This window comes from Pseudophryne corroboree, chromosome 1 (genome assembly GCF_028390025.1).
Source record: "Pseudophryne corroboree isolate aPseCor3 chromosome 1, aPseCor3.hap2, whole genome shotgun sequence".
In the NCBI taxonomy this organism is placed as follows: domain Eukaryota; kingdom Metazoa; phylum Chordata; class Amphibia; order Anura; family Myobatrachidae; genus Pseudophryne; species Pseudophryne corroboree.
In genome coordinates, this window is record NC_086444.1 from 949054543 (window position 1) to 949081126 (window position 26584).

Sequence of the window (26584 nt, forward strand, 5' to 3'; positions counted from 1 at the left end):
CACGGCAAGAGTCCTCTGTGACTCCCTTAAATAGATTGGCAATATTAATGCTAGGACCACGGCTATAGCTGTGTCTACACGCAGAGCCATATGGTTACGTCAGTGGATTGCTGATGCTGACTCCAAACGTAATGTGGAATCTCTTACCTTCACAGGTGAATGGCCCTTTGGAGGTGAATTGGACGCATGGATTTCCAAAGTTACTGCTGGAAAATCCATGATTCTCCCTTCGGGGGCTCCACCTGCTAGATGTACCTATCCGGGACCGTCTACTCAGTCCTTTCGGTCCTCCAGATTTTGATCTAGGGCCAGAGGGACCTCCAACGCAACTAGAGGCTCCAGAGGAGAACCTAAAAAAACAGCCATTGCTGGATCTCAGGACCAAAACACCAGTTCTGCTCCTGCAAAGACTTCAGCATGACGGTGCCCACCCACCCCAAGGAGATCTCATGGTGGGAGCTCAGTTATGTCACTTCAGTCACATCTGGGATGGTTCCTGCCAAGATGCTTGGGTAAGGGACCTTATCTTGGGGTTGCAAGCTGGAGTTCGACGGTACTCCTCCCCAACGGTTTTTAAAATCAGGCTTACCAGCTTTGGAAAGTATGAAGAGTACGCTACCACTGTCCTAAACAAGTTGGTCCTGTCCAAGGTCATTGTTCCAGTACCCCTACTGCAACAAGGACAGGGTTACTACTCCAGTCTGTTTGTCGTACCAAAACCAGATGGATCTGTGAGACCCATTCTGAATCTGAAGTCCTTGAATCCTTACCTGAAGGTTTTCAAATTCAAGATGGAATCTTTGAGAGCGGTGATCGCAGGCCTGGAACGGTTATTGGGTTGTCCCTACTTAATGAAGAATCCCTGACCTGGGCTGACTAGTTGGGTGCTTAATGCTTTGGCTAGGGTGACCCCGTCAAGTGTGTCCCATGGCTCTGGCATTAACACCCCCCTCTCCCCCCGTGCTACTGGAGTCTGGTGCTAGTTCATAAAATACTGGGGACCCCTATACAATTCGGGCACAACATGACTGAACACTCTACTACTGAACACTACTAAACACGACTAGACAATATTGCATACATCATCGGAAAACACTTAGGTGCTTAGGTGATGAGCTATATGTTAGCAGCACATATTCGTAAAAAAGAGAGGTTAGTAATCAATCCATCCATGCAGGAACTCCTTGTCGCAATATTTCTCCATAAGGATCAGCAAAGAATGTTGTTACTTTATCTTGTAGTCTACCGTTGTCTACCGTGCAAGGTTGCAGTGCAGGTTGGATACAGTGTAAGTTACAGTGCAGGTTGGATACAGTACGTGTCGGATACAGTGTGGAATACAGTGTGGTTCCGTTACAGTGGAGTTTACAGTCTGGGACAGATACAGTGCAGGTCACATACAGTGTAGGTTGGCTACAGTGCATGTCAGATACAGTGCGAGATACAGTACAGGTCAGATACAACAATAGTGTACTTACTGTGGCTGGAGGTGTCGACGTTGTCTTCAGTGTGGGGTTGTCAGTAGTGCAGGGGTGCCGGCAGTGTGCGGGTGCCAGTGGTGTACTCATTGTGGGGTGCCGACAGTGTGAGGGTGCCGGTGGTGTCCTCAATGTGGGTATGCCAGCGCTGTTAGTAGTGTGTGTGTGTGTGTGTGTGTGGTGGGGGGGGGAAGGGGGTTCAGGAACTGTTTTAAATGCAAGGGTGCCAGTGGTGTACTCATTGCAGCGGTGTCGGCAGTGTCAGCAGGGCAGGTGTCCCAGTACTGTCCTCAGGGCAGGGGTGCCAATGATGTCCTTAATGCAGGTTTGCCGGCAGCGCAGGTGTCCCAGTGGTGTCCTCTGTGCAGGGGTGCCAGCTGCGTCCTCTGTTGGGGGTGGACAATCCTTAAACAGATGTTGATAGAAGTGCCATTATTGACATATCTGTACTTTGCCAAACCCTTCCATGTGTACACTGATGCCAGGACCAGCAGGACAGGAGCTGTTCTAGCACAAGTTTAAGCAGGTCAATAACGTGTCATTGCATATGTCAGTCATGGTCTGAAGAAAACAGAAAGGAATGATGAGAACTTCAGTTAGTTCAAACTAGAATTTCTAGCTCTGGTGTGGGCTATAACAGAGAAATTTAAGGATTATCTTGCTATCACTCTGTTCATTGGGCCTGTTTCTGATTTGCAAGCAAAGCAAAAAAGCAAGCAACTGGACAAAACCATGTTGCACTGTAGGAGGGGCAGAAGTAACGTGCAGAAAGATTTACATTTGGGTGTGTTTCAACGGAAATAAAAATTGCAGTGTATAAACAAAGCTAACATTTGTGGGCTGCATGCAAAATCAGCTAGTATTTGCCAGCACAGAAAACAATATATAATTTTGCTATGCTTGCATGGCAACATTGGGCCTAATTCAGGGGGTCATTCCAAGTTGATCGTTAGCTGCCGCTGTTCGCTGCATAGCGATCAGTTAAAAAAACAGCAAACCTGCGCATGTGCATGCACCGCAATGCGCATGCGCGTCGTACGGGTACAAAGAGCTTTGGATTTTGCACAGGTTCTAGCGTCGATTCCATTCGCACTGGCGAACGCAAGGAGATGGACAGGAAGTGGGAGTTTATGCGTGTCAACTGACCGTTTTCTGGGAGTGTTTCGAAAAAACGCAGGCTTGGCCAGGCGTTTGCAGGGCGGGTATCTGACGTCAATTCCGGGACCTTCGTCACAGCAATCATCGCACAGAATAAGTAACTACAGGGCTAGTCTTGTTCTACACTCCCCCGTGGGTGGCGACTATGCGTTTGCACGGCTGCTAAAAGTAGCTAGCGAGCGATCAATTCAGAATGAGGGCCTCATTTCTGATCGCAGTAGCAAATTTGTTAGCTCTTGGGCAAAACCATGTGCACTGCAGGGGGGGCAGATATAACATGTGTAGAGAGAGTTAGATTTGGATATGATGTGTTCAAACTGAAATCTAAATTGCAGTGTAAAAATAAAGCAGCCAGTATTTACCCTGCACAGAAACAAAATAACCCACCCAAATCTAACTCTCTCTGCACATGTTATATCTGCCCCACCTGCAGTGCACATGATTTTGCCCATTAGCTAACAGATTTGTTGCTGCGATAAGATCTGAATTAGGCCCCTGGTTTGTTCCAGACACAAAGTTACAGTACTTGCTTTTTTGCTTTACTTACAAATCTGAATAAGGCCCATTGTGTTCACAGACAATAATCCATTGTCTTACATCCAAACAGCATGTCTTGGGGTGCTTGAACAGAAATGGTCCTCCAGACTAGCCAACTTCAAATTCCCTATCAAGTACTGTCTGTGTGTCCAGCAAGGACTTGTAGTCCGTTGTAATGTGGAACCCAACACACTGCACACATACAACTTGTGATTCCCAAACAGAAGGCCCATTTGCTGCTGAAGGCCTATCATTACCAGTTTGGTCACTTCAGTCATTCAAGGACTGTAGCCACCCTCCGCAAAAGATTCTTCTGGGTCAACATGAGAGAGGATGTGGGAAAATGGTGTACAGAAGGTACTACCTGTAATATCTGAAGAAACGTATGGCTGGGGCTGAAGGCTCAACTCCACCCAATCGCAGTTAAACTCTAGATATAGTAGCAAATGACCATGTCAAGTTGGAAGATAGTTTAAATGGATAGCAATATACATTGACCATCCTCAACCACTGCATTAAATTCACTGTGGACATGCCAGTGAGGGCCATAATATTGTCCTTGACAGCCCAGTTATGCCCTAATAGCCAATAAAAACAATACTTTTTCACTAGACAGTAACAAAACAACAGCAAACAACATTTTTATGATATTTTATGTATTAATTTGCTGGACAGTTTGTTTGATTAAGTTTATGTATGCGACACAGTTGTTATCAATTGCATTTTAGAGGAGGGTATATAAGTAGGTTTTAGCACACACACCTTATGCTCCTGAGGAAGCTGGATACCTAATCTAACCAGTGAAACGCGTTGAGGTCGTCACCTTTATTCACCACCTATTTGGATCTACAACACTCATTGAGCCACTTCTGGAATTTTGGTCTCCTTATCGGTACCACCATTGGACATCTGTTCCATCAATTGGACTCACATTGCAGCACATTTCCAATCTATCCCTCCAGCTAAACAAATGGACTTTTCCTAAAGTTGATGCACCATCGAGGGATCACCTATACTTCAGTCTGGTAACTAATACTGCATTATAGTGACTGTATGTGACTTGATTGGAAGATGCCCTAGCCGAATATATTGGAGCTACATAATCCATTTAAAAGTGGACTCCTAAATCCTAAACATATGGTATAGGTGGTGTAAATGTCTTCATATAGTGTGCTTTATACCCTTCATGTTTTATCGAATGTATTTATGGATTACATTTTATTCATTCTTTTACAATCAAACTGTCCTACTTGTAGAGATTTTGTATATGATACAGCCAGAGTTTGTTTACATATTTTCTCTTTTTGCATTTACCTAAGGGGATATGAGCCTCCCCTACCAGCTGCTGCTGACCGCGCACTTGAATAGTTATTACAAGAATATTCTCTTAACCTTCCTCCTCAGATGACTAGTTTGCATCTGATATAATAGTGGACTGAGAGGAAGATGTAGTATTTCTAGTTAATCTAGAATGGTGCTTGTTCCCTGCCAGCATCTTTTGTAAAACTACAGGTGTCTGTGTCAGACTTTGAACTGAACTCTCCAGAGTTTCCACCCAGGGTGGATTTGTATCTGGGACTGGTACTGGCATACGGGGACCCATGACTGGTGTAAGTCTGTCCACCAGAGTACCCAATAATTGTGTAAAGGAGGCCCAGGGAGGTTCTTGTGTAGGTACAATAGTTATTGACTGAGTAGGAGGTGTATAACCTTTTTAATGATGTATGTACAGGGAGACTGAGCTTAGCGTTCCCGGAGACCTTGCCTGCTGCATGCTCAAGATGGCTGCCCTGGTCTCTGAGGGAGGGACGGAATGTTGTTTACAGCTGATGGGCAGGAAATCTGCAGTATGCTGACAACCAAAACTGGGGCAGGGGCTACAGGTTAAGCGCCAACTCCCCTTGCTGGTCTTCCAACCCAGGTACTAAAGGCCTTTTTAAATTTAGTGTATACACTAGAAACCTGTGCCTTATATGGCCTGTTGGTGGTCTAGTGGAATCCCTGACCGGAGCCAGTGTCTACGCCAGCGCATCGGTCCGTCACCCGGGACATGCAGTGGACCAAAATTTAAATGCGGTACCTTTTAAGATGGGACCCTCTTACCTGCCCCCATATGCCAGCCACGCAGTCCTGGGTTCCCCACAGTGAGCAGTGCTAGACGCGCGGTGCAGACCCTGCCGCAAGTACCCGTCTTGGTATTGGGCGTGCGGGAGTTTTAGTGTCAGCGGGGGGTGATGGAGCTGTAGTGCTGAAGTCTGACAGACTTACAGAACTGACAAGCTAAGAAAAGGGAAGGAAACCTTTTACATTTGAAAGCATAGGGCTGCTAAGCCAGGGGCGTATAGAGGGCGGAACAAGTGGTCCCCAGCGGTGCCTGAGCTCCAGGCGCCGCTGGAGACAGAAGGTGCCGGCTCATCACTACACAGCTGAGAGCCGGGATCTCGGGCTGGGGTAGGAGAAGATGACTAGAAGAGAGGGAAGGGGTGGCCACCACACTGCCTGCATGTTGCATATCACTGATTGCACAGTGCAGAGAGTCAAGTGGAGTGCAGTTTGGTGCGTTGTTAGGGAAGAGGGGAGGTTTGGAGGCTTGTCAGAAGAACTTTCCTGGCTGTCAGGTATCTGCATTCAGTGATCTGGAACATGCAGGCAGTGTGGTGGCCACCCATTTCCTTAGTCCTTTCCTTCTGCCCACGGAGGCCCAGCCTGTCAGTCACATAGGAGCACTGCCCCTCCAGGCTAGAACAAGGAGCTGCTCTGCTGCTGCCCTCTTTGTGAGAATTAATGTATGTATTCTGTGTATTAATGTTTGTGTATAAATGTGTTTGTGTGTAAATGTGTGTGTATATGTCTGTGTGCTAATGTGTATGCATGTATGTGTGTGACTGTTTATGTGTATATATATCTTTGTATACAGTATGTGTGAGTATATGTGTGTGTTTATGTATGTCTGTGTGTATATGTGTATGTCTGTGTATATCTGTGTGGATATTTGTGTGTTTATGTGTGTGTGTCTATATCAATGTATAGTTGTGTGTTTATGTATGTCTGTGCCTAAATGTGTGTAAATCTATGTATGTATATATGTATGTATGTGTGGTGGTGGGTGAGGGTGCCGTGACATGACCCTGCTCCGGGTGTCATGTCTCCATGCTACGCCTCTGGCTATAGCAGCCCCCTGTAAAGGTGCAACCAGCTTTCCTGCTGACACCAACAAAAAACTGTTCTCCCTGTGGAGCCCTATGAAAGAAGAAATAATAGATAACATCTATTTAATAAACGCTAAGTTTTATTGGTTTTTCATGTAAATCCATCCACTATATACTAATTACCGTATATACTCGATTATAAGCCGACTTTTTCAGCACGTTTTTTTGTGCTGAAAAAGCCACCTTGGCTTATAATCGAGTCAGCGTTAGGAGGGACACGGAGAGCGCAGCGCGCGGCTCTCCTGTGTCCCTCCTGCATCTCCGGCGGTGTGTGTGTTAAAGGAAGTGCACGAACCGGCACTTCCTTTAACACACTCCGCTGCCGCCCGAGATGCAGGAGGGACACAGGAGAGCCGCGCGCTGCGCTCTCCGTGTCCCTCCTTCAGAAGACAGCGCGGGAGCGACGGAGGGTAAGTATCTAGCACTGTGGGGCACATCTGGCACTGTGGGGCACATCAGGCACATCTGGCACTGTGGGGCATATCTGGCACTGTGGGGCACATCTGGCACTGTGGGGCATATCAGGCACATCTGGCACTGTGGGGCATATCTGGCACATCTAGCACTGTGGGGCATATCTGGCACTGTGGGGCATATCAGGCACATCTGGCACTGTGGGGCATATCTGGCACTGTGGGGCATATCAGGCACATCTGGCACTGTGGGGCATATCTGGCACTGTGGGGCATATCTGGCACATCTGGCACTGTGGGGGCATATCTGGCAGTATGAGGGCATATCTGGCACTGAGGGCTGTGTACGGCTAGAGCTGCATTTCCCACCCTAGGCTTATACTCGAGTCAATAAGTTTTCCCAGGTTTTTGGGGTAAAATTAGGTGCCTCGGCTTATATTCGGGTCCACTTATACTCGAGTATATACGATAACACACAAGGCAAGCTCAAGGAGAACAGAAAGCTCCCTGCTCTTTCATAGAATAGCACATATGTATTTCAATACAGGAATAAAGTTAGTCATAAATGTGTTAAGCATACACAGAAAGTACGGTATAGCGCGCATTTTATGCACTAAAAAAGTTTGTGTTTTATTGTACAGGTCTTCCTTGAAAAACTTCCTGATGATTTTGCTGCAGCTGTTGAAGAATATAATAGGACAGTTCAAATTATATTTGGAAATTTTATCCTTACAGCCTCCAAGTTGGCAGATATGGAAAAGGAATATACTCTTCCACTTTCAAATATCAGTAAGTGTTCCGTAACATACAGACATACTGTAGTCACAGTCCTCTTTGACTTTGCTGTGACTTAATGCACCTGCGCACCCGTGATCGCACACTGCAAAGTCTATGGATCGTGGGTTTGACTATTCGCACATTCACGTATACGTGCACACGTGCAGCAGCGATTAGTTGCACCCACAAAGAGATTGGCTACATCTGTATAACCTGTGTGATGTGATCGGTCTACTAGAATTGAAATTTATGCCATTCCTATACAATACCCCTTTACCAGGGTCTTCTGTGTGGAGTAGTATGCACAATGGGGGTAATTCCAAGTTGATCGCAGCAGGAATTTTTTTAGCAGTTGGGCAAAACCATGGGGGTAATTCCAAGTTGATCGCAGCAGGATTTTTGTTAGCAATTGGGCAAAACCATGTGCACTTCAGGGGAGGCAGATATAACATGTGCAGAGAGAGTTAGATTTGGGTGGGGTGTGTTCAATCTGCAATCTAATTTGCAGTGTAAAAATAAAGCAGCCTGTATTTACCCTGCACAGAAATAAAATAACCCACCCAAATCTAACTTTCTCTGCACATGTTATATCTGCCTCCCCTGCAGTGCACATGGTTTTGCCCAATTGCTATCAAAAATCCTGCTGCGATCAACTTGGAATTACCCCCCATGTGCACTGCAGGGGAGGCAGATATAACATGTGCAGAGAGAGTTAGATTTGGGTGGGTTATTTTATTTCTCTGCAGGGTAAATACAGGCTGTTTTATTTTTACACTGCAAATAAGATTGCAGATTGAACACACCACACCCAAATCTAACTCTCTCTGCACATGTTATATCTGCCTCCCCTGCAGTGCACATGGTTTTGCCCAACTGCTAAAAAAATTCCTGCTGCGATCAACTTGGAATTACCCCCAATGTTCTCACCTTCTAAACATATTTCAGTACCTTCACCCATATCTCACTGCTTAGTCTTCTGGAGGTAATATTTGTGTCATGAACACCAGGGGAGATTTAGGAAATCCCCTGCCCACCAAGTAGTAATGCTATTACACAGAAGCCACCTTGGTACATTCATTTAAAATAGAAGTTGTGGCTAAGGTTATGTTGCTTGTTTAATAAAATAAAAATATATATTTATCATATAACGTATAGGGGCATACATTTATTAAACACATTTTCAGGGGTACTTACAAATATTAAGGAACCCCTGAATGTGAATTACTGTTATCTCTATATCTACGCAGCCAGCATAGGGCTGTATAAGGACTGCTAATCAGTCAGATATATCTAGCTTCTCTCCTTCCCAATCCACATACCTGCTGTTGGCACCCATAATGCATGTAAAATAGCTGCTCCAGCGACAGATGGTATTGAGGACAGATCAGATAAAGGAGTCATCAATGAAGGAGGAGCCGTGACGGTGACATCATAGGATCACATGTCCTCCAATCAGGCCACATATTTGGCAGTGAATCCTGTACTGCCCAGAGGCAGAAGCACAAGAAACTGCATTCATACTGTATGTTTTCTCTCAGTCTGAGCTGTCAATTGTTGACAGTATGGGGCTAATTCAGACCTGTTTGCTTGCTAGGTTTTTTTGCAGTCCTGAGTTCTCATAGTCGCCGCCCATAGGGGAGTGTATTTTTGCTTTCCAAGTGTGCAAACATGTGTAGCAGAGCTGTACAAACATATCTTGTGCAGTCTCTGAGTAGCCCAGAACTTACTCAGCCACTGCGAACACTTCAGCCTGTCAGGAACCGGAATTGACATCAGGAACCCTCCCTGCAAACGCATGGACACGCCCATGTTTTTCCAAACACTCCCAGAAAACGATCAGTTGACACCCACAAATGCCTTCTTCCTGTCAATCTCCTTGCGAACGCCCGGTGAATGGATCCTTTGCACAAACCCATCACTGAGCAGCGATCCGCTTTGTACCCGTGCGACGTGCCTGCACATTGCGGTCCATACGCATGCGCAGTTTAGACCTGATCGGCCGCTGTACGAAAACGCAGCCTAGCGATCAGGTCTAAATTAGGTCCAATATGTTTATCTAAAGCAGCTGTGCCACATAGCATAGTGATTTGTACCACGTCACCTGTACATTAGCTGCCCATAATTGACAGCTCTGTGCCACCATTAGAGATGAGCGCCTGAAATTTTTCGGGTTTTGTGTTTTGGTTTTGGGTTCGGTTCCGCGGCCGTGTTTTGGGTTCGACCGCGTTTTGGCAAAACCTCACCGAATTTTTTTTGTCGGATTCGGGTGTGTTTTGGATTCGGGTGTTTTTTTCAAAAAAACCTAAAAAACAGCTTAAATCATAGAATTTGGGGGTCATTTTGATCCCATATTATTATTAACCTCAAAAACCATAATTTCCACTCATTTTCAGTCTATTCTGAATACCTCACACCTCACAATATTATTTTTAGTCCTAAAATTTGCACCGAGGTCGCTGGATGACTAAGCTAAGCGACCCTAGTGGCCGACACAAACACCTGGCCCATCTAGGAGTGGCACTGCAGTGTCACGCAGGATGGCCCTTCCAAAAAACACTCCCCAAACAGCACATGACGCAAAGAAAAAAAGAGGTGCAATGAGGTAGCTGTGTGACTAAGCTCAGCGACCCAAGTGCCCGACACAAACACCTGGCCCATCTAGGAGTGGCACTGCAGTGTCACGCAGGATGTCCCTTCCAAAAAACCCTCCCCAAACAGCACATGACGCAAAGAAAAAAAGAGGCGCAATGAGGTAGCTGTGTGAGTAAGATTAGCGACCCTAGTGGCCGACACAAACACCGGGCCCATCTAGGAGTGGCACTGCAGTGTCACGCAGGATGTCCCTTCCAAAAAACCCTCCCCAAACAGCACATGACGCAAAGAAAAATAAAAGAAAAAAGAGGTGCAAGATGGAATTGTCCTTGGGCCCTCCCACCCACCCTTATGTTGTATAAACAGGACATGCACACTTTAACCAACCCATCATTTCAGTGACAGGGTCTGCCACACGACTGTGACTGATATGACGGGTTGGTTTGGACCCCCACCAAAAAAGAAGCAATTAATCTCTCCTTGCACAAACTGGCTCTACAGAGGCAAGATGTCCACCTCATCATCATCCTCCGATATATCACCGTGTACATCCCCCTCCTCACAGATTATCAATTCGTCCCCACTGGAATCCACCATCTCAGCTCCCTGTGTACTTTGTGGAGGCAATTGCTGCTGGTCAATGTCTCCGCGGAGGAATTGATTATAATTCATTTTAATGAACATCATCTTCTCCACATTTTCTGGATGTAACCTCGTACGCCGATTGCTGACAAGGTGTTAGGGTCTCCTGCCCTGTGCTGCCACGTCGTCATGGCAACCGGGAGACAAGTGCTAGTGGAGTAACCTGAGCGCAGCTGATACTCCGGTTCGGGTCTTTTGCTGTGCAGTGGTTATAGGCTCTGTGCACGGCAGGGGATCCGGTGCTGGTTTTTGTGCTCACAGTCTGTGAGGTCTGAGTGGGGCGTGGACAGCACCTGCTTTATAAGGCCTCTTTTCAGGGTAAGCAGATGCTGCTGAATCTTTGTTGGTTAGTCAGTTCATGAACGTTAGCCAGTACTGTGTAGCTTTGTATTTGTTTGTTGCTTACTGCAAATAGGCCTGGGAATTTGGTATTACACTCTGCCAATCCAGACCTAGCAGTAAGACTGGAGTCAGTCGTTTAGCTTGCTGGGGTTCTGTTACTACTCTGTGAACTTAGCAAGTTTGCGGCTGTATTCTAAGACTTGCCTGTCTAATCCTGTCTCACTGTGCTAGGTGTCAGGGGTCAGTTTAGTGGCAGTAAGCTAAAACCTGTGCACTGCAAGTGAGAATTAGGATTGTGGAGATTCTCCTTGTGTCTATCATTCCATCTCTGACCAAGGAGTTTACTGCCACACCCGTTGGTAACCCTTTAGGGTTTTGCTGTTGCCCTTAGCAACAGCATTTCGGGTACTCTACGTATTAAAACACAACATCTTGCTTTTTCCATCTTAGCAGTTCTAATACAAGGGAGATACCCAGTTCCTTAGCCTCTGGGCTTCTCTGTTCACTTTGTGTGTATTTTGTTACCCTATCACCTTCTGTGTACGTTATGTCATATCCCCCAGTTTGTCTGTGAGTCCATCTGTTTTGCATAACAGTTCAAACACCAGTACATTCCTGCAGACACTGGAGTGCATAACAGTTCTGACACCAGTACTTTCCTGCTGGCACTGGTGTGCATAACATATTCAGCAGCCTAATACTCCTGTTGAAATTTTGTGGGAATATGGAGCATACCCCTCAAAATATGTTGCAACAGGTGGTCGATCAGGTGCAGGTCCTGACTCGACAATTTAATGATTTGTCCATTAAAATGCACACCTCCCAGGCTGCTGGCGGAGCTCCCGCAGTAGCAGCACCTGCAGGGGTTAAGGAGCCGAAAGTAAATCTCCCGGATCGTTTTTCTGGAGATCGCTCGCAGTTCTTTTGTGTCAAGGAGAGCTGCAAGCTATACTTCCGGCTTAGGCCTCAGTCTTCTGGGTCGGAGATTCAGCGGGTGGGCATAGTGATTTCCTTGCTACAAGGAGACCCACAGGTCTGGGCATATGGGTTGCAGCCTGACTGTCCGTCGCTTAAAAGTGTTGATGCTTTTTTTACGGCACTGGGCATGTTGTATGATGACCCTGACAAGACGGCCTCAGCCGAGGCTCAGATTTCGATCCTTAAGCAAGGGCGAAGGCCAGTTGAGGTTTACTGTACAGAGTTTCGGAGGTTGGCCCATGATACCCAGTGGAATGACCCAGCCCTGAGACACCAGTACCGAAGAGGTCTTTCTAACCAGATAAAGGACCAACTGGTACAATATCCCTTGCCTGATAGCTTGGATCAGCTCATGCAGTTATCCATCCGGGTGGATAGACGGCTGAGAGAGCGTAGGCTTGAAAGGGAGACTGAGATTTCCTTCCTTCCCAAGGGAACCTCAGACTCTGAGGAATTTTCTGAGGAGCCTATGCAGATTGGGGCTACCCGCCTCTCCTCGCGTGAGAAGACGCGGAGGAGACAGCAGGGGTTGTGTTTGTACTGTGGGAATAAAGGTCATGTGGTAGTATCATGCCCAGAAAAGCCGGAAAACTTCAGGGCCTGAGGGTGATGGGAAATATCCTGTCAGGCCAGAAGTCAGAATTTCCCAAGAAGACTTTTATCATTCCGGTGACCTTGAAGATCCTCGGTCAAACTGTCAAGACTGAGACCTTTGTGGACAGTGGGGCCGACGGGGTTTTTATGGACCGCCAATTCGCCCTGAAACACTCCGTTCCCTTAGTACCCTTGGCATCGGAAATTGAGATTTGTGGGTTAAACGGGGAACCATTATCCCAAGGTAAAATTACCTCTTGCACTAGCCAGATTTCTTTGTTTATTGGAGCCACACACTCTGAAAAATTGTCCTTTTATGTGACTGTCTGTACTTTTGCCCCATTGGTGTTGGGGTTACCCTGGTTAAGGGCCCACAATCCTCAATTTGACTGGGTCTCTGGGGAGATTCTTAGTTGGGGTACTGATTGTTTCAGGAGTTGCTTGTGCCTTCCAGTCAGGCTCTCGCAGCTAAGTTTGCCAGGATTGCCAGGGTGTTATGCAGATTTTGCGGACGTGTTCTCCAAAAAAGTTGCAGAGGTACTACCTCCCCATCGCCCCTATGACTGTGCCATTGATTTGTTGCCAAATGCTAAGCTTCCCAAGAGCAGGTTGTACTCCCTGTCACGTCCTGAGACTCAGGCTATGGCAGAGTACATTCAGGAGAACTTGGCTAAGGGATTTATCAGACCTTCACAGTCTCCAGTTGGGTCGGGGTTCTTCTTCGTGGGTAAAAAGGACGGTTCGTTGCGACCCTGCATCGACTTCAGGGAATTGAACCGTATCACGATTAAAAACTCATACCCACTGCCTCTCATTTCGGTCTTGTTTGACCAGCTTCGTACTGCCACCATTTTTTCTAAGATTGACCTACGCGGTGCGTACAATCTAATCCGAATAAGAGAGGGGGATGAATGGAAGACTGCCTTTAATACCCACTCAGGGCATTATGAATATTTGGTGATGCCTTTTGGGCTCTGTAATGCCCCGGCAGTCTTCCAGGATTTCATGAATGATGTGCTCAGGGAATATTTGGATAGATTCTTAGTTGTATACTTAGATGACATCCTAATCTTCTCCCATTCCCTGGAGGAACATCGGAAGCATGTACGCTTAGTCCTCCAGAAACTCAGAGACCACCGGCTTGGGGCGAAGCTGGAGAAGTGCGAATTTGAAGTTCAGCAAATCGCATTTCTAGGATATATTATCTCCCCAGAAGGTTTCCAAATGGAGGGTTCCAAGGTACAGGCAGTCCTGGATTGGGTGCAGCCCACTAGTTTGAAGGCGCTTCAGCGTTTCCTGGGCTTTGCGAATTTTTATAGACGATTTATCGCTGGATTTTCGTCTATAGTGGCGCCCTTGGTGGCACTCACTAAGAAAGGGGCGGATGTTGCTCACTGGTCTTGTGAGGCTAAAGCGGCTTTTGCCCGTCTCAAAAGGGCATTTGTTTCGGCCAAGGTGCTGCGACACCCAGATCCAGAGCGTCCTTTTGTGGTGGAGGTGGATGCCTCTGAGATGGGTATTGGGGCAGTGCTTTCTCAGATGGGAGTGTCTGATAATCGCCTTCATCCCTGTGCTTACTTTTCCCGTAAATTTTCGCCTGCCGAGATGAATTATGACGTGGGTAACCGGGAATTGTTGGCTATTAAGGATGCACTCGAGGAGTGGAGACACTGGCTTGAGGGGGCTAAGTTTGTGGTCTCAATTCTCACTGACCATAAGAATCTGGCATATTTAGAGTCAGCGAAGCGTCTCAATGCCAGGCAGGCACGATGGGCTTTGTTTTTTGCTCGCTTTAATTTTTTGATAACATATCGCCCTGGGTCAAAAAACATCAAGGCTGATGCGCTCTCGCGGAGTTTTGCTCCAATCCAGGAGACCACCGAGGAGCCGTTGCCCATTGTTTCCCCATCATGTATTAAAGTGGGCATTACCCAGGACCTCTTATCATTAGTCCTTAGAGCACAGGAGCAGGCTCCTCCAGACCTTCCGGTAGGTCTTTTGTTTGTGCCTCCTAGGTTAAGACAGCGAGTGTTCCTGGAATTCCATGCCAAGAAGTCGGCAGGTCACCCGGGTATTGCCAGAACTCGGGAGTTGCTATCTAGGGCGGTGTGGTGGCCCTCGGTGGCTAAGGATGTGGATCAGTGGGTTCGGGCATGTGACATCTGTGCCCGAAATAAGACTCCTAGAGGGGTTCCTGTTGGCCCATTACATCCACTCTCTATCCCATCTAAGCCATGGACCCACATTTCAATGGATTTTGTGGTGGACTTGCCCAAATCCTCGGGGATGACAGCCATCTGGGTTGTCGTTGACAGGTTTTCGAAGATGGCGCACTTCGTTCCACTGGTTGGGCTGCCATCAGCCAGGCGCCTGTCTGAATTATTTATGCTGCATGTTGTGCGTCTCCACGGGTTGCCACTTGATGTGGTCTCTGACCGCGGATCCCAGTTTGTGGCCAAATTCTGGAGGGCATTTTGTTCCGATCTCCAGATTTCTGTCAGCTTGTCGTCAGGCTACCATCCGCAGTCTAATGGGCAGACTGAAAGGGTGAACCAGTCCTTGGAGCAGTTCCTCAGGTGTTATGTCTCCAAGTGTCAGACTGACTGGGTTGCTCATCTGTCCATGGCGGAGTTTGCCTATAACAACGCGGCTCACTCTGCTACAGGGATCTCTCCCTTCCTTTGTGTGTATGGGCATCATCCTAAGGCCAATTCTTTTGACCCCCTGGACTCCACGCCTGGTGGTTCCTCTGTGGTTTCGGTCCTTAGAGGTATTTGGCGGAAAGTGAAGAAAGCCCTTGTGTCTGTGTCATTAGTGACCAAAAGGGTTTTTGATAAGCGGAAAAGACCCTGCAGCTTCAAATTAGGAGACTTCGTCTGGTTGTCTACCAAGAATTTGAAGTTGAGACAGCCATCTCATAAGTTAGGGCCCCGGTTCATCGGCCCTTATAAGATCACCAGGGTTATCAATCCGGTGGCATTTCAGTTAGATCTGCCCCGTTCTTTGGGTATCAATAAAACATTTCATTGTTCCCTTTTAAAACGGGCGATTAGTAATCCTTCTACCAGTGGAAGACCTTCCCCTCTTCTGATACGTGGCCAGAGGGAGTTTGTTGTTGAAAGGATTCTTGACTCCAAGGTGGTTCGGGGTCGGCTGTCATTTTTGGTGCACTGGAAGGGGTATGGCCCGGAGGAGCGGTCGTGGGTGCGCAGTTGTGATCTTCATGCCCCCAGACTGATACGCTCTTTCTTCTCCCAGTTCCCCGATAAACCCGGTGGTAGGGGTTCTTTGACCCCTCGTCAGAGGGGGGGTACTGTTAGGGTCTCCTGCCCTGTGCTGCCACGTCGTCATGGCAACCGGGAGACAAGTGCTAGTGGAGTAACCTGAGCGCAGCTGATACTCCGGTTCGGGTCTTTTGCTGTGCAGTGGTTATAGGCTCTGTGCACGGCAGGGGATCCGGTGCTGGTTTTTGTGCTCACAGTCTGTGAGGTCTGAGTGGGGCGTGGACAGCACCTGCTTTATAAGGCCTCTTTTCAGGGTAAGCAGATGCTGCTGAATCTTTGTTGGTTAGTCAGTTCATGAACGTTAGCCAGTACTGTGTAGCTTTGTATTTGTTTGTTGCTTACTGCAAATAGGCCTGGGAATTTGGTATTACACTCTGCCAATCCAGACCTAGCAGTAAGACTGGAGTCAGTCGTTTAGCTTGCTGGGGTTCTGTTACTACTCTGTGAACTTAGCAAGTTTGCGGCTGTATTCTAAGACTTGCCTGTCTAATCCTGTCTCACTGTGCTAGGTGTCAGGGGTCAGTTTAGTGGCAGTAAGCTAAAACCTGTGCACTGCAAGTGAGAATTAGGATTGTGGAGATTCTCCTTGTGTCTATCATTCCATCTCTGACCAAGGAGTTTACTGCCACACCCGTTGGTAACCCTTTAGGGTTTTGCTGTTGCCCTTAGCAACAGCATTTCGGGTACTCTACGTATTAAAACACAACATCTTGCTTTTTCCATCTTAGCAGTTCTAATACAAGGGAGATACCCAGTTCCTTAGCCTCTGGGCTTCTCTGTTCACTTTGTGTGTATTTTGTTACCCTATCACCTTCTGTGTACGTTATGTCATATCCCCCAGTTTGTCTGTGAGTCCATCTGTTTTGCATAACAGTTCAAACACCAGTACATTCCTGCAGACACTGGAGTGCATAACAGTTCTGACACCAGTACTTTCCTGCTGGCACTGGTGTGCATAACACAAGGTGAGCGGCGGCACTAAACACTCTTTCGGAGTACACACTTGTGGGAGGGCAACTTAGGTAGAATAAAGCCAGTTTGTGCAAGGGCCTCCAAATTGCCTCTTTTTCCTGCCAGTATAAGTACGGACTGTGTGACGTGCCTACTTGGATGCGGTCACTCATATAATCCTCCACCATTCTTTCAATGTTGAGAGAATTATATGCAGTGACAGTAGACGACATGTCCGTAATCGTTGTCAGGTCCTTCAGTCCGGACCAGATGTCAGCATCAGCAGTCGCTCCAGACTGCCCTGCATCACCGCCAGCGGGTGGGCTCGGAATTCTGAGCCTTTTCCTCGCACCCCCAGTTGCGGGAGAATGTGAAGGAGGAGATGTTGACAGGTCGCGTTCCGCTTGACTTGACAATTTTCTCACCAGCAGGTCTTTGCACCCCAGCAGACTTGTGTCTGCCGGAAAGAGAGATCCAAGGTAGGTTTTAAATCTAGGATCGAGCACGGTGGCCAAAATGTAGTGCTCTGATTTCAACAGATTGACCACCCGTGAATCCTTGTTAAGCGAATTAAGGGCTGCATCCACAAGTCCCACATGCCTAGCGGAATCGCTCCCTTTTAGCTCCTTCTTCAATGCCTCCAGCTTCTTCTGCAAAAGCCTGATGAGGGGAATGACCTGACTCAGGCTGGCAGTGTCTGAACTGACTTCACGTGTGGCAAGTTCAAAGGGCATCAGAACCTTGCACAACGTTGAAATCATTCTCCACTGCACTTGAGACAGGTGCATTCCACCTCCTATATCGTGCTCAATTGTATAGGCTTGAATGGCCTTTTGCTGCTCCTCCAACCTCTGAAGCATATAGAGGGTTGAATTCCACCTCGTTACCACTTCTTGCTTCAGATGATGGCAGGGCAGGTTCAGTAGTTTTTGGTGGTGCTCCAGTCTTCTGTACGTGGTGCCTGTACGCCGAAAGTGTCCCGCAATTCTTCTGGCCACCGACAGCATCTCTTGCACGCCCCTGTCGTTTTTTAAAAAATTCTGCACAACCAAATTCAAGGTATGTGCAAAACATGGGACGTGCTGGAATTTGCCCATATTTAATGCACACACAATATTGCTGGCGTTGTCCGATGCCACAAATCCACAGGAGAGTCCAATTGGGGTAAGCCATTCTGCGATGATCTTCCTCAGTTGCCGTAAGAGGTTTTCAGCTGTGTGCGTATTCTGGAAAGCGGTGATACAAAGCGTAGCCTGCCTAGGAAAGAGTTGGCGTTTGCGAGATGCTGCTACTGGTGCCGCCGCTGCTGTTCTTGCGGCGGGAGTCCATACATCTACCCAGTGGGCTGTCACAGTCATATAGTCCTGACCCTGCCCTGCTCCACTTGTCCACATGTCCGTGGTTAAGTGGACATTGGGTACAACTGCATTTTTTAGGACACTGGTGAGTCTTTTTCTGACGTCCGTGTACATTCTCGGTATCGCCTGCCTACAGAAGTGGAACCTAGATGGTATTTGGTAATGGGGGCACACTGCCTCAATAAATTGTCTAGTTCCCTGTGAACTAACGGCGGATACCGGACGCACGTCTAACACCAACATAGTTGTCAAGGACTCAGTTATCCGCTTTGCAACAGGATGACTGCTGTGATATTTCATCTTCCTCGCAAAGGACGGTTGGACAGTCAATTGCTTACTGGAAGTAGTACAAGTGGGCTTACGACTTCCCCTCTGGGATGACCATCGACTCCCAGCAGCAGCAACAACAGCAGCGCCAGCAGCAGTAGGCGTTACACGCAAGGATGCATCGGAGGAATCCCAGGCAGGAGAGGACTCGTCAGAATTGCCAGTGACATGGCCTGCAGGACTATTGGCATTCCTGGGGAAGGAGGAAATTGACACTGAGGGAGTTGGTGGGGTGGTTTGCGTGAGCTTGGTTACAAGAGGAAGGGATTTACTGGTCAGTGGACTGCTTCCGCTGTCGGCCCAAGTTTTTGAACTTGTCACTGACTTATTATGAATGCGCTGCAGGTGACGTATAAGGGAGGATGTTCCGAGGTGGTTAACGTCCTTACCCCTACTTATTACAGCTTGACAAAGGGAACACACGGCTTGACACCTGTTGTCCGCATTTCTGGTGAAATACTTCCACACCGAAGAGCTGATTTTTTTGGTATTTTCACCAGGCATGTCAACGGCCCTATTCCTCCCACGGACAACAGGTGTCTCCCCGGGTGCCTGACTTAAACAAACCACCTCACCATCAGAATCCTCCTGGTCAATTTCCTCCCCAGCGCCAGCTACACCCATATCCTCCTCATCCTGGTGTACTTCAACACTGACATCTTCAATCTGACTATCAGGAACTGGACTGCGGGTGCTCCTTCCAGCACTTGCAGGGGACGTGCAAATGGTGGAAGGCGCATGCTCTTCACATCCAGTGTTGGGAAGGTCAGGCATCGCAACCGACACAATTGGACTCTCCTTGTGGATTTGGGATTTCGAAGAACGCACAGTTCTTTGCGGTGCTACTGCTTTTGCCAGCTTGAGTCTTTTCATTTTTCTAGCGAGAGGCTGAGTGCCTCCATCCTCATGTGAAGCTGAACCACTAGCCATGAACATAGGCCAGGGCCTCAGCCGTTCCTTGCCACTCCGTGTGGTAAATGGCATATTGGCAAGTTTACGCTTCTCCTCCGACAATTTTATTTTAGGTTTTGGAGTCCTTTTTTTACTGATATTTGGTGTTTTGGATTTGACATGCTCTGTACTATGACATTGGGCATCGGCCTTGGCAGACGACGTTGCTGGCATTTCATCGTCTCGGCCATGACTAGTGGCAGCAGCTTCAGCACGAGGTGGAAGTGGATCTTGATCTTTCCCTAATTTTGGAACCTCAACATTTTTGTTCTCCATATTTTAATAGGCACAACTAAAAGGCACCTCAGGTAAACAATGGAGATGGATGGATACTAGTATACAATTATGGATGGACTGCCGAGTGCCGACACAGAGGTAGCTACAGCCGTGGACTACCGTACTGTACTGTGTCTGCTGCTAATATAGACTGGTTGATAAAGAGATGTAGTAGTAGTATGTATGTATAAAGAAGAAAGAAAAAAAAACCACGGGTAGGTGGTATACAATTATGGACGGACTGCCGACACAGAGGTAGCTACAGCCGTGGACTACCGTACTGTACTGTGTCTGCTGCTAATATAGACTGGTTGATAAAGAGATGTAGTAGTAGTATGTATGTATAAAGAAGAAAGAAAAAAAAACCACGGGTAGGTGGTATACAATTATGGACGGACTGCCCAGTGCCGACACAGAGGTAGCTACAGCCATGGACTACCGTACTGTACTGTGTCTGCTGCTAATATAGACTGGTTGATAAAGAGATGTAGTAGTAGTATGTATGTATAAAGAAAGAAAAAAAAACCACGGGTAGGTGGTATACAATTATGGACGGACTGCCCAGTGCCGACACAGAGGTAGCTACAGCCGTGGACTACCGTACTGTACTGTGTCTGCTGCTAATATAGACTGGTTGATAAAGAGATGTAGTAGTAGTAGTAGTATGTATGTATAAAGAAGAAAGAAAAAAAAACCACGGGTAGGTGGTATACAATTATGGACGGACTGCCCAGTGCCGACACAGAGGTAGCTACAGCCATGGACTACCGTACTGTACTGTGTCTGCTGCTAATATAGACTGGTTGATAAAGAGATGTAGTAGTAGTATGTATGTATAAAGAAGAAAGAAAAAAAAACCACGGGTAGGTGGTATACAATTATGGACGGACTGCCGAGTGCCGACACAGAGGTAGCTACAGCCGTGAACTACCGTACTGTGTCTGCTGCGACTGGATGATAAATAATGATATAAAAAATATATATATATCACTACTGCAGCCGGACAGGTATATATTATATAATGACGGACCTGCTGGACACTGTCTGTCAGCAGAATGAGTTTTTTATAGAATAAAAAAAAAAACACCACACAAGTGAAGTCACACGACGAGTGTTTAACTTTTTCAGGCAATCACAATATAGTATACTATACTACTAACTATACTGGTGGTCAGTGTGGTCAGGTCACTGGTCAGTCACACTGGCAGTGGCACTCCTGCAGCAAAAGTGTGCACTGTTTAATTTTAATAATAATATGTACTCCTGGCTCCTGCTATAACCTATAACTGGCACTGCAGTGCTCCCCAGTCTCCCCCACAATTATAAGATGTGTGAGCTGAGCACAGTCAGATATATACATAGATGATGCAGCACACTGGGCTGAGCAGTGCACACAGATATGGTATGTGACTGAGTCACTGTGTATCGTTTTTTTCAGGCAGAGAACGGATATATTAAATAAAACTGCACTGTCTGGTGGTCACTGTGGTCAGTCACTAGTAAACTCTGCACTCTCTACAGTTCTACAGTACTCCTAAGCTCCAGTAAATCAGGTCAATCTCTCTCTCTCTCTCTTCTAATCTAAATGGAGAGGACGCCAGCCACGTCCTCTCCCTATCAATCTCAATGCACGTGTGAAAATGGCGGCGACGCGCGGCTCCTTATATAGAATCCGAGTCTCGCGAGAATCCGACAGCGTCATGATGACGTTCGGGCGCGCTCGGGTTAACCGAGCAAGGCGGGAAGATCCGAGTCGCTCGGACCCGTGAAAAAAAACATGAAGTTCGTGCGGGTTCGGATTCAGAGAAACCGAACCCGCTCATCTCTAGCCACCATACAGATGTTTCCTCATACACTATTGTCATATTTCCACCAAAGAGCCCTTCTCTGCGTGCCTTTTTAACTTGATGTTAGTTGCAAGCAACTAAACCTACTAAAAAGACTGCAGTCATTTGATATGCAACATTTGTACATACGAGTTTGAATCGGTGTATAACCTAGTGGATGGAGATAAAGTCACAACCAACCAGCTCCGAAAACTGTAATTTTTCAAACACAACCTGTGACATGGCAGTTAGGAGCTGATTGGCTGGTACTTTATCTCCATCCAAGGCTTAGTAAATAGACATTTGCAGTTAAAGTTGCAGCCCGGTGTCTTTGGTACTTGAGTGACGTTTTGCTGTGTCTGTGATCCGATCATGTCACAGATGTAAAGAAAGGTCACTATGCTACACTGCTTGGTGCAGCTTACTCACTCAAGCCAGGTGTCTTGTGGCGCATTGAGGATCGGTGTATGTGAACACATCTGTATGTTGGTACATTCAGTGACTCTGCCGTGTGTGACATTGCAGATTTGAAACTACTCTTGTTTCACTCAGCCACTGTAAATCGATTATTAAGTCCATCCTGAAGGAGAGTGGCAGACTTGCAAGCATGGAGATAGAGCCAAAAGCCATGACGATGTGTTAGGGTATAAAGGGGCTATGGACAACTGTTACAATTTTTCCTCTGCATGATGCCTTCTTGCCTCCAACAAGTGGTCCATATGCACTGCAAACCCTACATCCCTTCTTAATATGCCACTGGGTGTTAGTGAGAGGTAGAGAGGCATACCAAAAGCAGATCATGGAGGTTGAGAGGGAGTGAGTGAAGATGAGGATAAGAAGCTTAAATTGAATTTTGGAGGTAATAGGGAGCCAGTGCAGGCATTTACAGAGTGTCATACAAGATGTGAAGCAGTGATAGAGGAAGGTCAGTCTTGCCGCAGTATTTAGGATGAATTGGCAAACAAGTGGCAAGTACTGTATAAACCAATGCTTGCCAACTGCCACTAACTTCAAGAATGTTCTATGTATTAAAATATTTATCAATTCAATTTTGTAATATTGACCAACTGCACAACAATGTTTTTAATGTCCGATTAAATGCTTACCGTTCTATAGACCTTGGGCAGGATGTACTAAGCATCAAAATGCGGTCAAACCTCAGAAAACATTCTGGAGCTTGTGCTCAATAAGCAACGCTGTCTATAGATGGCATTGCCTATAGAAGCCTATGGACTTTTTTTCCACAGAAATCCCCAGAGAGATCCGAGAAGGGGAGGAGCTGTGTGGGTGGGGCATGTCTCCTAAATAGATATAAAAATAGAAAAATTGCAGAATTTTGTGAGAAAATTAGAAACACAGTGTAAATATTTATTGCGGACTATGTGACTGGGCAGATGGTCATCATGCTGCCATGATGATAGGCCTTTTTTATGTGGATGCCTAGAGCTGTAGCTGCACCTGCCACATTGTTAATCTGGCCCTGTCTGAGTCTCTAAATATTAATATTTTCTGTGATATAAAAAAAAACAAAAGGAAAAAAAAAAAGAAATAATATATATATTTATTGTGTAATAAAATCAGAGTAGTCTCTTCACAGATTGTGTCTAAAAATGAAAGGCTCTTTTCCCAAGCACAAGTTGTGTGAATGGTTTTATTTTTCTTTCCCTATTGGTTTCTTTACAAAATACCGTCTGCAGGATTTTTGAGGCTGGTTGGATATCGTATGAACAAAGTTATGTATACAGTACTTCCCTATATTCTGCACAGGTGCTAGATTAACAACAGTGCATGCAGGTTGGGCTCCCAGGGATCCCAAATACCCCCTTCCCTCCTGTTTCCCCACCCTCCCCCACAGGAGATGCACTCACTTAGCTGCATAATGTGAAATGGAATTCTATGTGGCATAATGTGAGCTAGGGACACTCCCGTGTGTACAAAACTTTTGTGGTGCTGGGAGTACTTGAGTTAACTTTCATTTAACTGTGAATGATTTTTCTAAATACTTTTTTCGATTCAAAATATCAACCTCATCAACCTAATCTGTAGATTAAATGATTATATAATAATTTTTCTGTAAGGATTGTAATGCATTCCTCTCCCAATTACTCAAACTACATATTTTTTTTAATACATTTTCCTGTTGATTTATGTCATCGATAAAATTTTGGCAAATCATAAACAAAATTTGCCTTTGCTCCGGGTAGGGAAAAAGTTATGGGGTCTCATTTTCTTCATTTTTTCATTATCAATTATTTTTTTATTGGAGGGGCCCAGGATCTGGACCCCCCCCCCTCCCTCCCCACATTGCAGGCAGCAGCACTTCGGGCAGGAACAGAGAAGAGGCTGCTGCAGAAGTAGTCAGTCCTCTCCCTCCCTGCATGATGTGCAGAGAGGAGATATTGCACTCACCCCTACTTCCCTGCCACTGGCACCCCCATGCGGCACACACGGTCGCTTTCCAGCTGCACATATCCTATAATTTTTAGGAATCTAAGGAGGGTGCCTGGCCACACCTCCGAATACTGGTGGCGCACTCGACACTCCTTATCATAGCTCCTGTCTACAAGATAGTGGGCCTAATTCAGAGTTGATCGCAGCAGCAAATTTGTTAGTGTGGCATCCCAATCCTGAGGGATACCCCTTTTATGGAAACATAGGAAAGGGTTACAAGCTGTGGCTCGATTGTGTCACTTGTGAACTTGATGAACTGTGGGATTCTGCAATTGCAGCGTGGGTGCTAGGCAACCGAGGCTGTGCAAAAGAAAAACAATCTGGAAGGTGTTGAGACACAGGAGAATCTGACTTTGCCTGAGAGGAGAGCGGGAAAAAGCAGAGAAGCTAGATAAGCTGCAGAGGGGGATGTGACGTCAGACGCCAGAGGAGCCTGCTCTGAGAAAGACTGCACCTGGCGGAGCTTGTACAGTGTGTGAGATTCAAGCAGTGACCAGCACTATATAGAGTGAGGATTCTACATACTGTGATTAACTGCAGCTCAGTAGGAGAGAGGAAAGTTACTGTGCAGAGGGGAAGCAGAGCAGTGTGATCGTTCCACTCAGTAACCGGGTGACAGTGATCGGAGGAGAAGGCACACTGGCAGCGCGGTGCTGCATAGCCAGACAGCGGAGCTTGTGTAAGGTGGCCCCTGAGTAAGCAGATCATCACTACAGTCGTAGGACACGTGAGTCTGGCTAAGTTAGCCACTGGGTTCTGGAGTATGCATTACAGTGCGGTGGGGAAATAGTGCAGACTGCAGCCCCTCAGACACCAGAAGAGCAGCCTAACGACTGGGACAGTCTCATACACTATATTAAGCAGTTGCGAATAGGTGTAAAGACCCATGATTAGCCTCTGAAGGAGTGTGTAGTAATATAAATGTCCCACTGCCCCTCAGTGGACTCCAAGGCTGGCAGGCTATATAAGAGAGAGACTCTGGTCGCTAATCACTGCACACTGCCCTTATCTGACACATGGCAGTAAAGCTGAATTATTGCAGACCTAATGAAGCTGACATTTATTAGGCATTCAGCCTTGAGAAGTGATCCTTGACACTGCAGCGCCACCTGGTGATAATAGTAAATAACAAGACTATGGCCCTCATTCCGAGTTGATCGGTCGCAAGGCGAATGTAGCAGAGTTACACACGCTAAGCCGCCGCCTACTGGGAGTGAATCTTAGCTTCTTAAAATTGCGACCGACGTACGCGCAATATTGCGATTACAAACGAGTTAGCAGTTTCTGAGTAGCTTCAGACTTACTCTGCCTGTGCGATCAGTTCAGTGCTTTTCGTTCCTGGCTGACGTCATAAACACACCCAGCGTTCGCCCAGGCACTCCCACCGTTTCTCCGGCCACTCCTGCGTTTTTTCCGGAAACGGTAGCGTTTTCAGCCACACGCCCATAAAACGCCTTGCTTCCGCCCAGTAACACCCATTTCCTGTCAATCACAATGCGAACGTCGGAGCGAAGAAAAAGCCGTGAGTAAAATTACTTTCTTCATAGTAAAGTTACTTGGCGCAGTCGCAGTGCGAACATTGCGCATGCGCACTAAGAGAATTCTCACTGCGATGCGATGAAAATCTCCGAGCGAACAACTCGGAATGAGGGCCCATATCCCTTAAGCAGAAGGGAAATTCAACAGAGGACTTACAGATTGGGATCTTCATTTTGATCAGTGTTTTGTTAGGGCTTTTTCCAGAAGACCGCCCATGTTATTACATTATATTACAAAGAATCCAAGATTTCTCAAAGGATTAAAATACTAAAATACTGTGCACAGGCCTAAGTTCAAGACTGGGACACTTCTCATTAGTGATGAGCGGGTTCGGTTTCCGAGAAACCGAACCCCCCCGAACTTCACCCTTTTTACACGGGTCCGAGCCATACTCGGATTCTCCCGTATGGCTCGGTTAACCCGAGCGCGCCCGAACGTCATCATCCCGCTGTCGGATTCTCGCGAGATTCGGATTCTATATAAGCAGCCGCACGTCGCCGCCATTTTCACACGTGCATTGAGATGATAGGGAGAGGACGTGGCTGGCGTCCTCTCCGTTTATATACTAATACTGGTAGAAGACAGTTGATCTGATTGCTTGTTTATTACTATAATTGTGGGGAGGATTGGGGAGCAGCTGCTAGGAGGAGTACAGTGCAGAGTTTTGCTGATAAGTGACCACCAGTTTTTTATCCGTTCTCTGCCTGAAAAAAATGCTCCATACCATATCTGTGATCAGTGTGCTGCATGATATATCTGTGCTGAGTGCTCACACTGCTTAATTGTGGGGACTGGGGAGCAGCTATAGCAGGAGTACAGTGCAGAGTTTTGCTGACAGTGACCACCGGTATACGTTTGTCTGCCTGAAAAACACTCCTGTGGTGCCTTTTTTTTAGACTAG

At 46.8% G+C, this 26584-nt stretch overlaps 1 protein-coding gene across 3 annotated transcripts in view; it reads left to right on the plus strand.

The window, feature by feature from the left end:
• DDX60 (DExD/H-box helicase 60) overlaps positions 1 to 26584 on the plus strand; it is a 422428-nt gene that overhangs the window by 369645 nt on the left and 26199 nt on the right. For all 3 annotated transcript variants that reach the window (XM_063920417.1, XM_063920418.1, XM_063920419.1), the window contains one exon: positions 7437 to 7584. In XM_063920417.1, the coding sequence (XP_063776487.1) occupies positions 7437 to 7584 (148 nt within the window). The remainder of the gene's footprint in view (positions 1 to 7436; positions 7585 to 26584) is intronic.